This window comes from Leptopilina boulardi, unplaced genomic scaffold (assembly GCF_019393585.1).
Source record: "Leptopilina boulardi isolate dan_hultmark-lab unplaced genomic scaffold, ZJU_Lbou_2.1 LbouV2_198, whole genome shotgun sequence".
Taxonomy (NCBI): Eukaryota; Metazoa; Arthropoda; class Insecta; order Hymenoptera; family Figitidae; genus Leptopilina; species Leptopilina boulardi.
Genome location: NW_026137749.1, coordinates 222,907 through 239,069, shown reverse-complemented (window position 1 = coordinate 239,069; position 16,163 = coordinate 222,907). Strand labels below are relative to the sequence as shown.

The window sequence follows — 16,163 nt, the reverse complement described above, 5'->3', positions numbered from 1 at the left end:
AATGAACTAAAATAATTCTTCATTAAATTAATTATTTTTAATAACTTTAATGAAATTCATCCTAAATTCAATTATTTCAAAATTATTTTTCAAATAAAATTTTTATAAAATTTAACAATTGTTTATAATTTTAAAAAAATATCGCAATAAAATTGAATTATTTTCAAAAATTCCAATTCAAAATAAACTAAAATTTAATTATTACCCAAAATTTCAATTAAAAATCAATTAAAATTTAATTATTATCCAAAATTTAAATTCAAAATCAAAGAAAATTCAATTATTTTCAAAAATTTTCAATTTAAAATCAAATAAAATTCAATTGTTACCCAAAATGAACTGAACGGAGGGGTACAGTACGGCCGGTAGTGGGGAACATACGGGGACGAAAATTTGCCGCTACACATTTGCGGTACACGGGGATGAGTTGGCGGCGAATCGTGAATCGCCCGGCTCAAATAGATTTTCTTTTTGATTAATACTACCCAACCAAAAATTTCAGTATTATACCAGAGTTGACTACTGGCGCAGTACTGGTTCAGTATTGGCTGCCGAGGCTGGGCAGTCTGTACTGAACCAGTACTGGTATTTTCATTGTATCCGTACTGGTGCAGTACCACCCTCCCAGTACTGGCAAACCAGTACTGAGCCGATATTGAGCCAGTACTGGCTCAAATAGATTTTCTTTTTGATTAATACTAGTTTATACAAAAAGTTCTAAAGTGAACCCGATGAATCTTTTTGTTTAAATATTTTGTTCATCAAAATTTTTTCAATTTGATTTTATTTTTTTAAATTAAAATGTACTTTATTTTGCTTTTCTGTGGGTAAAATTATATAAACAAAAAGTTTCCTGAGACCAAGTCTAAAACATTTTGCAAGATTTTCTTTTTGTTTTCAGATATGCAATAAACCAAAAAAAATTTTTTAACGATCAAACTAAAAATAAATAAATTTGTTTATAAAAAATTAATATTTTTTAAAATAAAATAAATAAAAATTTAATTTAAAAAATTAAATACAATCGCAAGTAAAATTGCACAAATGTTATATTATCAATAATATAAAATATATAATTAACCTTTCTTAATAGAAATTATAAAAAATAGTTAAACCTACAAACTTATATATTTCAATGGTCAATAAAATTATTGTAATTTGTTTCTGGATGTTATTCTTCAGTTTTTTTTTCCAAAAGTGAATTATAATCAAAAATTTAATGTTAATTTAAAAATAATTTATATAATTTTTTTAATAATTACCTAATTTCAGGAATTTAGTATATTCATTATTTATTAAATCATTATAATATTTGTGATGAGTTAATTTGTAAACTAATTTTGTTTCATGTAAATTGAATTGAATTTAATGTTAATTTATTTATATTTGATATAATAATTAATAAATTAAAGTGAATAATAAAATAATTAAATTGTTAATTGCATAATTATATACATTATATAATTATTTTATAAACATTTTTATTTTACTGAACTGTTTTTATATATTATAAAAACTTTGGTTTTATAATAAACATATTTTTATATTTATTTTTTGATTTTTTAAAATAATAATTTGCAATATATATTATAAGAAGGTATGAAAATTTTTGGTGTTTTCGATTTTATATAATAAAATATTAATTAGTTAGTTGACTAATTTAATTAATATTTAATTTGTGTTGGGTTACTAAAAATTTCAAACACTTTTTCCTAAAAAAAAAGTATTACCTGGAGTGAAACTTATTTCTCTGTTACAGTTAAAGCTTTCTTTTCGTATACAATAAATTACAAAACTGCCAGTACTCGGCCAGTACTGAACCAGTAGTGGTTACCAATACTGGTGCCAACTCTGGTAGCCAATACTGGTAAAATGTTATCATCCCAAAGTTACGCCAACTCTGGCACCAATACTGGGTGCCAGTACTGCGCCGTTAGTAAATTTTTGATTGGGTAGTTTACAAAAAGTTCTAGAGTGATCCTGATGAATCTTTTTGTTTAAATATTTTGTTTATAAAAATTTTTTCGCATTGATTTTATTTTTCAAAACTAAAATGTATTTTATTTTGCTTTTCTGTGGGTAAAATTATATATATAATTATAAATATTATATTTTAGAAAAAATATACTATACCCCCACTCTACCGGCCGGGCCATAAACACGGAGCTCGAGGGACGCATGCACCGCGGGGGGCCTAAGCAGCGTTCTCGGGCCTGATGACATTTTCTATTTATGGCCCCTAATGAGTTTTTCATGAAAATTTAAAAAATTTTTAATATTAACAATTTTTAATTTTTTTTAACATATTCACATTCCTCATAAGTTCACGATTGCGGGCATGTGTTGTCCCAATTAAAAATGTTAATATTTAAAATGTTTATAATTTTTATTGAATTATGTCGCCTGAATCCCCCAGTATTGATCTAGTCATGATACCGAATAACTTTTTTAATAAAAATTAAATCTTTTCAAATATCAACTTTTTTACCCCTCATTTTTTTGCGATTCAGACATATTTTTTTTTTAAATGTTGAAATTTAAAAAGTTTTAATTTTTTTTTAATCACAATTTTTCCAGTCTTGGGACTTTTTAAATTTTTACATTTAAAAAGAAAAATTATGTCTGAATCGCAAAAAAATGAGGGGTAAAAATGTTGATATTTGAAAAGATTTAATTTTTATTAAAAAATTTATTCGGTATCATGACTAGATCGATACTGGGGATTCAGGCGACATAATTCAATAAAAATTATAAACATTTTAAATATTAACATTTTTAATTGGGACAACACATGCTCGTAATCGTGAAATTATGAGGAATGTGAATATGTTAAAAAAAATTAAAAATTGTTAATATGAGAGTAGATGGTTTGCTTATGAAACAATGAGATTTTTAGATGACAGGGATAAACCACGAAAACGAGTAAACACAGTAAGTAATTGTTTTATATTTTCTTTTACAATTAATATTATTTAAATTAATAAATTTGTGAATCGCAAGATAATATTCCAGAAATATTATATTATTATGCATATGAATTTTGCCATTCTACAGCTCCTTCATTAAGAAAATAATCGGCAACTTCATTGCGAATTTGGTCGTAATAAACTTTAGCTCTTCTTGGGACATTCGTCAATGGAAACAATGAAGTCATATCTTGCTCATGTCTCCAAGAACCTTCCACAAAAATACCATTTTCTTCGCGGTCAAATGATTCTCGTGGTGAATAAATATTTGGTGAATGTTTTCTTAAATAATTATGAAGATGAAGACATGCCATTACAATTATTTGTGCTTTTTCTGGTTGTAGTAGCATTGGTCTTCTTAAAATTCTAAATACAGACGAAATAATACCAAACGCATTTTCTACAACTCGACGAGCTCTACTTAGTCGATAGTTAAAAACTCTTTTCGCAGTTCCTTTTTCATGCTCCCCTGGAAAAGGTTTCCATAGGTTTTTGTTCATAGAAAATGCACTGTCACCAACAATAAAATATGGAATCTTTATTGTACGTCCTGGAAATTCTTTCTCTTTTGGAAATCCTATAGTCCCCTCAGACATCATTTGATAAAGTAATGAGTCTTTCAATACACCTCCATCTGAAATTCGTCCTTGACATCCGACATCCGCAAATAAAAAATTATAATTCGCATCGACTAATGCCATTAAAACAATACTAAAAAATGACTTGTAGTTAAAAAATTCAGTGCCTGAATTTATTGGTGATTGTAAGACAATATGCTTTCCATCAATTGCTCCTACACAGTGAGGAAAATTCCAAACTTGGTTAAAAATAGTTTCAATTTCTAGCCAAGCCGTTGCATTCGTAGGGATCTGCAAAAAAATAAAAAAAAGTTGTTTTAAAAGGCATCATTAAGTGAAATTATATATTATAATTACGTTCATTTATAGTAATATTTTGCTGTTGAAAACAACTTTTTAGTTTGAGGTTATGTTAATAAGCTAAGAACCCTTAAATATTGGGTTGAAGTAAGTTTAATGTAGGGTCAAATTATTTTTTGGTTAGTTGAAGAAATGTGAATATTGTATACTATTAAAATTAAATAAATTAAACTGTATTATACTGATATCTTAGTATCATGTATTACTATTGAATTAAAAGAATACTTTCTTCAGGAACAAATTACGGCTGAAACCTCAGACGATGAAGACATTAATGTTGCTGATGACGATGATTCCAACCAATGCACAATTCAAGCATCAATACCGCAACCATCATCACCACAACCATTAACGCCACAAACACCAATAATACAACCATTAACGCCACAAACACCAATAAGACAACCATTAACGCCACAAATGCCAATAAGACATCAACCACAAACGCCACAACCATCAACATCTCAAGCACCAGCATCACGAAAAAGAAAAAGGGGAGGAAACAATGATAACAGCATAATGTCAGAATGTTTGGATATCATGAGAAATGCTTCAACCCGTCTTAACCAACCAAATAGTAATTCATCATTGATATCAATTGTGGGAAATCTTTTTATGGGCAAAATGCATACTTATAGTATGCAAACACGGCATTGGGTTGAACGTGAATTATTTAACATTTTGGTAAAAGCTGATCAAGGTTATTATGAGAATCTGACCTCTAATTCTCAGTTTAATTTTCCTCAATCAATTTATATCCCACCAACAAACAATGAGTCGAATTTTCCATCATATCCATCAACTTCTACAAATCAACACAACTCACAATCATTTGAGAATCCCTCTTTTTTCCGACCCTATATTCCTCTGACACCAACAAATTCACCATATAATCCTTCCTCTTTTTCTTCTCATTTGCCTTTCAATCGGACACCGAGTCCTGCTAACACACAATTATCCAATAATTCACCTCATTTTCAATCGCAGGAGTCCTACACACAGAATTTAGTTTACTCACAACCAACAAATAATTCCTCTTCCATTCCTTCTCAATCTTACTACTAATCTACCAAGAACAATATTCCCGCACAACAAAAGGGTATCCATAGGATAGCATAGTAATATCCCACGATTTGTTGGAATATCTTAAGGACTTAACATTGTTATACATGAATGTGTAATTCATGCATTAGTACAAAATTTATATTATATAATAAATATATTAATATATAATAATACTTGTAAATATTTTCTTTTACCTTTATATTTTCCTTCAATTCTTCAATGATTGCTGTACATACTTGCGGGACTATTCTTCCAATCGACTGTTTTGAAATCCGAAATACATATTGTAAACTTGAATATGTGTCTCCTGTTGCCAGAAAACGTAAAGTAATGGCCAACCTAATTAAAGAGTAAAAATATTAAAGACATAAAATATTGAGAAAATTAAAAAAGACCGTTCAAAAAATATTTCGTGGAGCGAAAGAAATTTTTTAAATGATTATAATGTAATTTTTTAAGGAATTATAATGTAAATACTTACCTATCTTGGACTGATATAGGATTTCTAAAGTATGTTTTCTTTTTAGAGATTTTTGATCCTATTTTAAGTAGTAAATTTTCAAAATCTGTTGGCGACATTCGAGTAAAGTTTTTGTAATGTCCACTAATGTGCTGAAATTTTAATGTGGTTAATAATGCTGAGCCGGTTCGTTTTTTATACAGTTCTGTACACCACCAGCGGGGAGATCTTATTTTTTTCTTCTTTAATTTATTTAAAATAATTGAAGCACAACCGAAAATGAGCGATATATTTTCAGAATCAGACATTTTCACTGCTCTCACGAAATGTACTTTGCGAAGTATAGTCAACAACTGAGAGAAATTTCTTGTAGTATTTCTTTCACAGGTAATCTACAGGTTATACCTGCAGTTTTTCCCTTTACCAATGTTCTTCCTCTAGGACAGTATAAAGATAATAAATCGTTCTTTGTAAATAACAGCAGAGTATTGTGGGGTGCAGTTACTCCAATGGAAATTTGCTTTTTCCAGGTGAAAGTTTTGAGGGCATGTTTGAATAATAATGCTTATTTCATAAAATCATTCAGGTATCTAGTCCTGCTCAAAAATACGATTAAGGATCACTTTTACTAAAAATATCCGTAGTATGTCGTGGGGATATTTGAAAAATATCCCTTATAAAGGCGGTTTGGATATATACTAGGATAAACTGGGGACGATTTCAAGATATCCAATATCATGTCAAGATATCCTTTTATTGTAAGGGCATTTGTTAATACTTTTGATTTAAAAAAAAATGTTATTTGCATAGGTCTTGCTTGGCACAGAATTAAATGATATTTCAGATAAAAAAAGAATTGACAGTTAATGTTAATTTCTTTATAAATGTTATTAATTATACAAAAAAGGCAATGATTACTTATTTAATTAATCAGTATTATTTAATCAATCATTAATATCAGTATTATTGTACATATGAAACTGGCACCTAGTTATCAGCCCTAAATTAATTTTGTAGAAATTTATTTTAGAAATAACATAAATAATAATATTTATGTAATTATTTTATTAATAAAGTTATTTTTATTAACTTTATTTATATTATTAATTAATAACATAAATTTTTTCAAAATTAACTTGAGGCTGAGAAGCTACAAAAGTGGGGGTATACTCGGGGTATACTCATACTTTCATTTTCCCTTTGAAGGTATTGTCACAGACCGACAACCGATGGATCGACCGGCAACAAGACGCGAACGCTCTTTCCCTTTTTTTGACCCTTTTTTTTGCATAGGTACTCACACCGTGACGAAAAGTTTCAAATAAATAGTCAAGGCCGAACAAAATTTCCGGTGCCGACTTGAACGCCAAACCTTTCGATTTTGCTGGGAAATTTTAGTGGATCGTCTGGCGAACACGGGGCGAACACATCAGACAATGAAAAAAATCGGTCATTCGTGTTCGCTTCGTGTTGCGTTCGCACTGTGTTCGCGCTGTGTTCGTCAAGTGGATACGCGCCTTTATAACGTAACGTGCTCATTCTGGACTCAGCTTTATAGGGGGCGCGTCACGTATCAAGACTGTCACATTTGAGGAAGTCCATTGTAGATTGGCAGATTACAAGTCCACCAATCAGAGTCATTTCTGTCTCATGTATTAAAGGTACCTTTTAATAGAACAAAAGTAGTCTTAATGAAACATGTAAATACTCTGGTGAATGCTTTCTATGTGTATTCATTTCTGATTGTCAGCTACCTTACATCGATAGTTCGAGGTTTGTGCAGTTTTTTACTCAAAAAATAATAAATATGATAGTATAATCTCAACAATCACTAAAAGTAAAAAATATATATTAAATTAAAATGATTAAAAAACTATAAAACTTCAAAGTTCTTTAGATTAGAACACATTTGTTAATTGTATGAAGATAATTTTTTTTGCTAAATGATACTTTTAATTCATAAAATAACAACTATATATTTAAATCTTTTTATATTTAATAGACAAATGACACAGTTTCAGTTAATTTGTAGTGCAAAATTTTGTTTATGTCAATTGAGTGCACGGAAGGCATAACCGACGCTGCGCTCGAACCCAAGTTCGAGCGTGAGGCAGACTCTGGCTGCGCAAAGAACTTGCGCGTAAGCACAGCGTCGGTTATGCTTTCCATGCATTCATACAGTATACATTCTCAACAGCTTCCTTTTTAAATAATTATTCCACTAATTTTTGTTGGTACTGTAGGAAAATTAATTAAGAATTAATTTATTTTAACCTTTTTTCGTTTTCATCTTTTAGTCCGTTGCCGTTTACCATTTGTCAAAGAAGAAGATTCAATTGAGGAAGTGAAAATATTTTTAGTTGTACTTTGTCTTTAAAAATAAAATAATAAAATCTTCCTTTCCACCTTTCCTTCAATTATTAATCTCCATTTTAGAAAACCAGATAATAGAAACATAGATCAATAGAAATTAGACCAATAAAAAATAGACTAATAGAAACTAGACCAATTGAAAATAGATCAATAGAAACTAGATCTTCCAGATAGATTTAAAGGCCTTTCAAACGTTTCATTACAGGAACATGATTATTGTAATATTTCAGAGAATAATGACCGTAATGATTTACGAGATCATGATTATTATAAGTTTTTAGAAAATAATGCTCGTAATGTTTTTGAAGATCATAATTATTGTAATAATCACAATAATTCAGTAAATAATAATGAATTTAATTTAGCTTATGAACATCACATCAGTAATTCTAATGACTTAAATAATATTTCTGAACATTACCTTGGCAAAATGAATGAGTTATGCATTCACTGTCAAGCAAAACATTTTAAGGCAGAAAAAGTAAGAACAGAAAATTCTTTTAATGCTTGCTGCAGCCATGGCAAGGTAGTCTTAGAAAAATTACCAAATCCACCAGAAATTTTAAAACAATTATTCGAAGGTAACCATTGTTTATCGAATCATTTTTTCGTTAACATACGTAAATATAATTGTTCATTCTCATTTGCTTCTTTTAATGCTAATTTAGTAGAATTTAATAATAGACGACCCGGACCTTTTTGTTTTAAAATTCAGGGGCAAATTTATTATCAAATGAATACATCTTTGTATCCCGCTAATAATGAATTGCCAAGTTTTGGTCAACTATTTATTGTTGATGCCAATGAAGCAACCGATTATAGAATGAATATGAGAGATTCTTTTTCAATCGCCCCAGCCCAAAAAGTCAATGTTCTGGGATTGGCTTCATACTTTGGTAAATTGTTGTCCTATATGATAGTAATAAATCCCTAAAATATAAACTAATTAAAAAAATATTTGTAGAAAGTAGAGGGGGTTGAAGTTTTGACGTTAAGGGTAACATTGTCATTTTCAAATCCGTTTAACTATGACAAAAGTTAATGGATTTTAATTTATCTATAATGAATTTTATTGCATTTTTCACGTACTTTTCAAAAATGATTACGAAATTTAAAAAAAAAAAATTTAACCCCTTTTTTTTCAAAATCAACCCTTATTTTTCGATTTTCACCCCTTCGGGTATTTTTTTTTTTATTATTATTTTCATTGGAAAGCTGAGGTTTTTTCCCATGAGCTATGTAAATATGAAAATGGGACAACAATAATTTTGTGAGAAACAGAATATTAAAGTAGGCGATGCCTACCTGGAGATCATCTTTGAGGATTTAGGTAGGCACCGCCTAATTTAATATTATGTTTCTCACAAAATTATTGTTATCCCACTTTCATATTTACATAGCTCATAGGAAAAAACCTCAGCTTTCCAATGAAAATAAAAAAAAAAAAATACTGGAAGGGGTGAAAATCGAAAAATAAGGGTTGATTTTGAAAAAAAGGGGTTAAAATTTTTTTTTAAATTTCGTATACATTTTTGAAAAGTACGTAAAAATGCAATAAAATTCATTATAGATAAATTAAAATCCATTAACTTTTGTCATAGTTAAACGGATTTGAAAATGACAATGTTACCCTTAACGTCAAAACTTCAACCCCCTCTACTTTCTACAAATATTTTTTTAATTAGTTTATATTTTAGGGATTTATTACTATCATATAGGACAACAATTTACCAAAGTATGAAGCCAATCCCAGAACATTGACTTTTTGGGCTGGGGCGATTGAAAAAGAATCTCTCATATGCATTCTACATTAAATGCAGACATTTTAAGAACCATTGATAATGTAATGAGAAATCACAATGTTTTCGCAGATGCATATCAAATGATGAAAGATGAATTGGTTTCAATGACAAAAGACAACAATGGCACTGAACCTGAATTACAACTATTATTCCAATTGAAAAAGGACAAGATAGAAGACGGTACAATTTTCAAAGAGTCAATGAAGTAGCAGCAATTTTTTCTACTACTGCGGACGGTGAAATTCCAGAATCTTACGTTACAATTCGTAACAAAAATACAAAGCATTTACAATATGTCAGCTCAATGGATGCTAATGTTGAACCATGGACGTATCCATTATTCTATCCCTATGGGACCAGAGGTTGCACAGTGGCCGATTTCCCGAAAAACCTGGCCAAAAATCGAAAAATGATACGATTTCAATCAAAATTGGTATACCCATGTTTTTTGGGCTTCTGAATTCAAATTTTACATTGGTTGTGTCAAATTCAAAATGGCGGATCCAAAATGGCCGTTTAGATTTTAAAAAACTTTGCTGAAAATCGAAAAATGATACGATTTCAATCAAAATTGGTATACCCATGTTTTTTGGGCTTCTGAATTCAAATTTTACATTGGTTGTGTCAAATTCAAAATGGCGGATCCAAAATGGCCGTTAAGATTTTAAAAAACTTTACTGAAAATCGAAAAATGATACGGTTTCAATCAAAATTGGTATACCCATGTTTTTTGGGCTTCTGAATTCAAATTTTACATTGGTTGTGTCAAATTCAAAATGGCGGATCCAAAATGGCCGTTTAGTTTTTAAAAAACTTTGCTAAAAATTAAAAAATGGTACGATTTTAACCAAACTTAGTATACTTACGTTTACTGGGTTTCTGAAATCAAATTTTACATTTGTTTTATCAAATTCAATATGGCGGATCCAAAATATTTGCTGGTATTATAAAATTGCGTATATGTGTTAGAGTTTATTTTTTTTAAATTACAGAAAGTGCTTAAATTTTAGTTTAAAGCGAATGCGAATGAAGAAAAAGTCAGTCTGTCACGTTCAGTTGCACCGGCGGCCGGTGCAACGCGCTGTCGGTAAACCGCGCTGGGTGAAATAAAAAGTGATACCAAAACTGCAGGGGCAGCTTGGGGCAGCTGATTTCAATTAAAATGAATCAAAAATATATTCTAGTTTATGATAATACCAGGTAGGGCGCGGATATCGGATATCGGATTTACGTTGATAAAACAATGCAAAAATCGTAGCCATGAATAGCGATGTTTAATGTCATTTTTTAAAAACTCTACGTTTTAAATGTGATGATAAATACATTCAACCTATTTCATACACCTTTGTTAATAATTCCCAAAAAAAGATATTCAAAAATCTGCTGTATATTAGTATATTTTCACTATTTTAACTGTGACGAAAATTTATAGTTATGAAACGTTCTGAGTAAATCTCTGGCAAAGATCACTTTTACTTGTTCACATAATAAATTGGTGATAAAAAAAGTGTAATTTTTTTCGCAAAATTATGCAGTGAACCCTCCTTTATAATATTCAATAATAAAAAGTATAAATTTCTAAAAAAAAATTTTTGACTTTTGGCCAGGTTTTTCGGGAAATCGGCCACTGTGGGTTGGTACGATGGTATGGAAATGTTTGGTGGTAGCAGTACACGCAGTAGAGTAACTAGAAATGCTTACATTAAACACCGGATGGCTATTCGAAATGAGCCAAATTATATTTTAATGGGACGTCGTTTGTTTCAACAATAGACCGTTGACAATTACGTTAAAGTAGAAAAAGACAAAATGAATTATTTAAGAGGCAATCAAAAACAGTTAAGAGCTGATACATATGAAAGTCTTTTAGAACATTTAGAAAAAACTGTAGATAATACAAGTCGCCGTGTAGGAAAAGTTGTTGTCCTTCCTTCAACTTATCAGGGATCACCTCGAAATATGCAACAGAATTATCAGGATGCAATGACAATAGTAAGACAATTTGGTAAACCTGATACATTTACTACAATGACTTGCAATCCAAAGTGGAGAGAAATTACTGAAAATCTTTTAGATGGGCAAACTGCTTCTGACAGACCGGATTTTGTGGCTCGCGTTTTTGAACTAAAAAAGGAAGAGTTCATTAATATAATAGTTAAAGAGAAATTATTTGGTGAAGTGCAAGCTTATGTTTATGTCGTTGAATATCAAAAACGAGGATTACCACATATTCATTTGTTAATTAAAAAACCAAATTCTAAGATTACAACACCTGAAATTGTAGATAAAATAATTTCAGCCGAAATTCCTGACCCTGCAGAAAATCCACGGTTACATGAAATCGTCGTTGCTAATATGATTCATGGTCCTTGTGGAGATTGGTGTTTAGATAAGGATGGCAAATGCTCTAAAAATTATCCAAAACAATTCAACGATCAAACGAATAAGGTCGAAGACGGTTATCCAAATTACAGACGTCGAAATACTGTAACTTACACCCGTCGTGATGGTTTTCAATTTGATAACCGACATGTTGTTCCCCATAATAAGGAACTTTTATTGCGATTGAATTGCTATATTAACGTTGAAGTTGTTACTAGCATTAAGGCAGTGAAATACCTTTATAAATACATTTATAAAGGACACGACGCTGCTGCTGTCGTGATTCAAGAAGCACAAAGCAATGAAAATCAAGAAGTAAATGTTCTTGAACATGATGAAATAAAACATTATGTTGAAAGTCGCTACGTTAGTCCGCCCGAAGTATGTGGTCGTATATTGAGCAACAATTTGCAAGGTAAAAGTCATACAATTTATCGACTTCCTGTTCATTTGCAGAATCAACAAACGGTTATAGTAGATAATGTAGATGATCCGAATACAGTCAGATCTGCTTTGAATCGATCAACAGAACTTACTGAATATTTTGCTTTAAATAATCGAGATCCACATGCTAAAAATTACACATACTCTGAAATTCCGTTGCATTATGTATTTCAAAAAAAGGGTTCATCTAATGCTAACACCTGGCAAAAACGCAAAAAACATTTTAACACCTTGGGTCGTATGTATTCCGTGAGTCCATCACAACCTGAATTATATCATTTGAGATTATTATTAATAACAGTGAAAGGAGCTACAAGTTATGAACATTTAAGAACAGTTGATGGTGTAGTACATGATAGCTTTGTTTTTACATGCTTAAAATTGGGTTTAATTGAAGATGATGATGAGTGGGAAAATGCCATGCATGAAGCAGAAGTTTGGATGATGCCCAGACAATTAAGACAGTTATTTGTAAGAATTTTGGTCCACTGTCAACCTGTACATCCAGAAGAATTATGGGAAAAGTTTAAAGATGCTTTATCCGAAGACTACTCAAGGACAATGTCTGCAGACCTAGCACAAAAGAAAGTGTACATTCATATCAATACATTACTTACTGCTGAAAATTCAAGTCTTACATCTTTTCCATCAATGCCACAAGTAACAGAAACGGAAGATGACATTGAAAATGAAATATTGCTAGAACAACATCAAACAATTGGTAGTGCACAATACCGAAAGCTTAATGAAAAGCAAAAAGAAATTGTCGATGTAGTTTTAAAAACAGTTCATGAAGAGCAATCAGTTGCTAATAACAAATCTCGATGCTTTTTCATTGATGGCCCTGGTGGTTCAGGAAAAACGTTTGTTTACACAACTTTGTATCACTTATTACAAAGTGAAAAGAAAAAAGTTTGTACTATGGCTTTTACTGGCATTGCAGCTACCTTATTACCTCATGGTAAAACTGTTCACAGAACTTTTAAATTACCAATTGCCATTTACAGTGATTCATCATTGACTACACTACCGTCCGAAATTGTGCGAACTCTGCTTTTTCAACAACTATAAAACTGTTCAAATCTTCAAAAATATTAAAACTAAAATTTTTTCCTCTTTATTTTATTAAAGTTAATAAAATTCTGAAAGAAATGACACCTTGACAAAGAGAATGTGTTAATTTTTCAATTAGATATCTAAGAAAAACCCAATTTTCAATGTTTTTACTATTTTTTTTTATTTCTCTGGCAAAAATTAATATTTTTAAACGTTCTTAGGCTCATTGAAATCGTATTTTGTTATGCAATTTAAATTATATAAAACAATTCATGTTCACATTCTTCCCTAGCGTATGCAAACCGTGAAAGTTGGCTCATAAAATGTCAAAATTTTCAATGTTTTTACTATTTTTTTTATTTCTCTGGCAAAAATTAATATTTTTAAACGTTCTTAGGCTTATTGAAATCGTATTTTGTTATGGAATTCAAATTATATAAAACAATTCATGTACACATTCTTCCCTAGCGTATGCAAACCGTGAAAGTTGACTCATAAAATGTCAAAAAATTGTGATTAATATTTATATGACAAAAAATGATCAGTAAAATGTATAAATCTTAAATTTACTTACATAAATCAGAGAAGTTTAGAATGATATATTTACTTGATTTTAAAACATTATATTTTATTGTAGAATTAAATTTAAATTTTTTGACATTTTATGAGCCAACTTTCACGGTTTGCATACGCTAGGGAAGAATGTGTACATGAATTGTTTTATATAATTTAAATTGCATAACAAAATACGATTTCAATGAGCCTAAGAACGTTTAAAAATATTAATTTTTGTCAGAGAAATATAAAAAATAGTAAAAACATTGAAAATTGGGTTTTTCTTAGATATCTAATTGAAAAATTAACATATTCTCTTTGTCAAGGTGTCATTTCTTTCAGAATTTTATTAACTTTAATAAAATAAAAAGGAAAAAATTTTAGTTTTAATATTTTTGAAGATTTGAACAGTTTTATAGTAAATATGCGCGCATTGCAACATGAAAAAGAATTTTCAAATTTTTTATTACAAGTTGGAAATGGAACAGCAAATCACGATGAAAATGATTTAAAATTACCAGAAGAATGTATAGCTCCTCCAGGTACAGATATTGCAGAAGATACTTATGGAAACGTAATTAGAAACAAAGAATTTGACAAATTAACAAAAATGGCAATATTATCTGCTCGAAATGTTGATGTAGATGATATCAATAGATCAGTTGTTGAATTATTGAATGTCGCAACAGAAAAAATTTATACCAGTATTAATACGGTTAAAACCTGTGAGAACAATGTGCAAGGGTTGTGCAACGGAACCCGACTTCAAGTTTTGGAATTAAAAAATCATTTATTGAAATGTAAAATTTTAACTGGAGATAAATTTGGTTAAATTGTGTTCATTAATCGAATAACTTTATACAGAGATGATCGGTATCCATTTCAGTTTGGGCGCAGACAATTTCCTATTGAAATTGCTTTTGTAATGACAATTAATAAATCACAAGGACAGACATTTGACAAAATTGGAATTGATCTTAGACGGGACGTTTTTAATCACGGACAACTTTATGTTGCATTATCACGTGTTCGTTCTTGGAGTTCGCTTAAAATATATTTATGAGATCAAAGAGAAACAAACATTGTCAAAAATTTTGTTTTCCAAGAAATATTTAATTGAAATGTTTAACTTTGTTAAAAATTCTTCTGAATCAATTTTTAAAGGTGGTAAGGTCACAGTTTTTTAGAAAAAATTTCCTCTCTCTTTCCTCTCTTACATATGATTTGGGCATAAGTCTGTTTTACTTTTAAATTTTCAGTCTGTATTTTTTGAAAAAATGTAAAAGTAAGATAGATTTATGCAAGTATCACGAAGCAGAAAAAGATGAGGGTAGATTTTCCGAAAAAACTTTAAAGCTTCGTTAAATGTTCATGTAATAAAGCTTTAATTTAAATGTTTAGTCAACTTTTGCACCAAACATATAAACAAGCCGGGTATTTTAATATTTACATAAAATTTACTAAACTTCGCAACTCAACATGCGAAATTTGTAATTAAAGTTTTGTAAATGTTCAGTAAATTTTCAGTGCAGTATGGTGAGTTAGTTATATTATTGAGAGAATAATACTGAGAACGATAGTATTACCAAAAATAAACGTTGATTAATTTCTGACAAATTCAGATTTTTCAGTTTCAAAATTGTCCAGACCATTGGAGTAAAAAAGACAGAAGATGTTTCTTTTTAACTCCATACTGAGAGAAAAAAAGGACGGAATCTGAGGCGTTTACGACGTACTTCAATTTTCTCGCTGTAAGCACTATGAGCATAAGTCCATCTTTTTCTATCTAATGGGACTAGAAAAAGGTAAACTCATGCTCATAGTGCAAAAGAGAGAATGTCGTAAACGCCTCTGAAAAGCATAAGTTCAGCATCTGACACTAAGTTTACGCAGCATTAGAGCTTTTGAAAGACAGATACCGTACTAAGAGTGCAGCGTCCATACTTCGAAAGACAGTATTGGTACCACTGCTTAAGAACAATTGCTATCAGAAATATTTTAAATCGCCAGTGTCTATCACAGTTCAGATTCCGTGCTTTTTTAATTCAGTGCAATGATCTGGACAATTTTAAAATTGAAAAACCAAAAGGTGTGTAAATGCCATAAAAGAATAATTTTTAAT

The 16,163-nt window shown here is 29.9% G+C and overlaps 2 protein-coding genes across 2 annotated transcripts; both read left to right on the top strand.

The window, feature by feature from the left end:
• The first annotated feature begins 2,859 nt into the window (after positions 1 to 2,859).
• LOC127278182 (uncharacterized) lies at positions 2,860 to 9,813 on the top strand. Its single transcript, XM_051299760.1, has 3 exons — positions 2,860 to 2,931; positions 4,139 to 4,604; positions 9,674 to 9,813. Exons 1-3 carry the CDS (start codon positions 2,884 to 2,886, stop codon positions 9,811 to 9,813), a joined length of 654 nt encoding a protein of 217 aa, XP_051155717.1. The 5' UTR covers positions 2,860 to 2,883.
• Positions 9,814 to 11,413: 1,600 nt separating this feature from the next.
• LOC127278181 (uncharacterized) lies at positions 11,414 to 14,911 on the top strand. The gene is made up of 3 exons (XM_051299759.1): positions 11,414 to 13,391; positions 14,515 to 14,756; positions 14,906 to 14,911. Exons 1-3 carry the CDS (start codon positions 11,414 to 11,416, stop codon positions 14,909 to 14,911), a joined length of 2,226 nt encoding a protein of 741 aa, XP_051155716.1.
• Positions 14,912 to 16,163: the final 1,252 nt, after the last annotated feature.

Bases quoted from the DNA above. Each gene is read 5' to 3' on its own strand.
- LOC127278182 (XM_051299760.1), top strand. From the start codon at position 2,884: ATGAGATTTTTAGATGACAGGGATAAACCACGAAAACGAGTAAACACA. The intron at 2,932-4,138 runs GTAAGTAATTGT...TACTTTCTTCAG, and splicing joins CACGAAAACGAGTAAACACA to GAACAAATTACGGCTGAAAC. The intron at 4,605-9,673 runs GTTATTATGAGA...ATGTTTTCGCAG, and splicing joins TTTGGTAAAAGCTGATCAAG to ATGCATATCAAATGATGAAA.
- LOC127278181 (XM_051299759.1), top strand. From the start codon at position 11,414: ATGAATTATTTAAGAGGCAATCAAAAACAGTTAAGAGCTGATACATAT. The intron at 13,392-14,514 runs GTAAAACTGTTC...TTTTATTACAAG, and splicing joins AGCTACCTTATTACCTCATG to TTGGAAATGGAACAGCAAAT.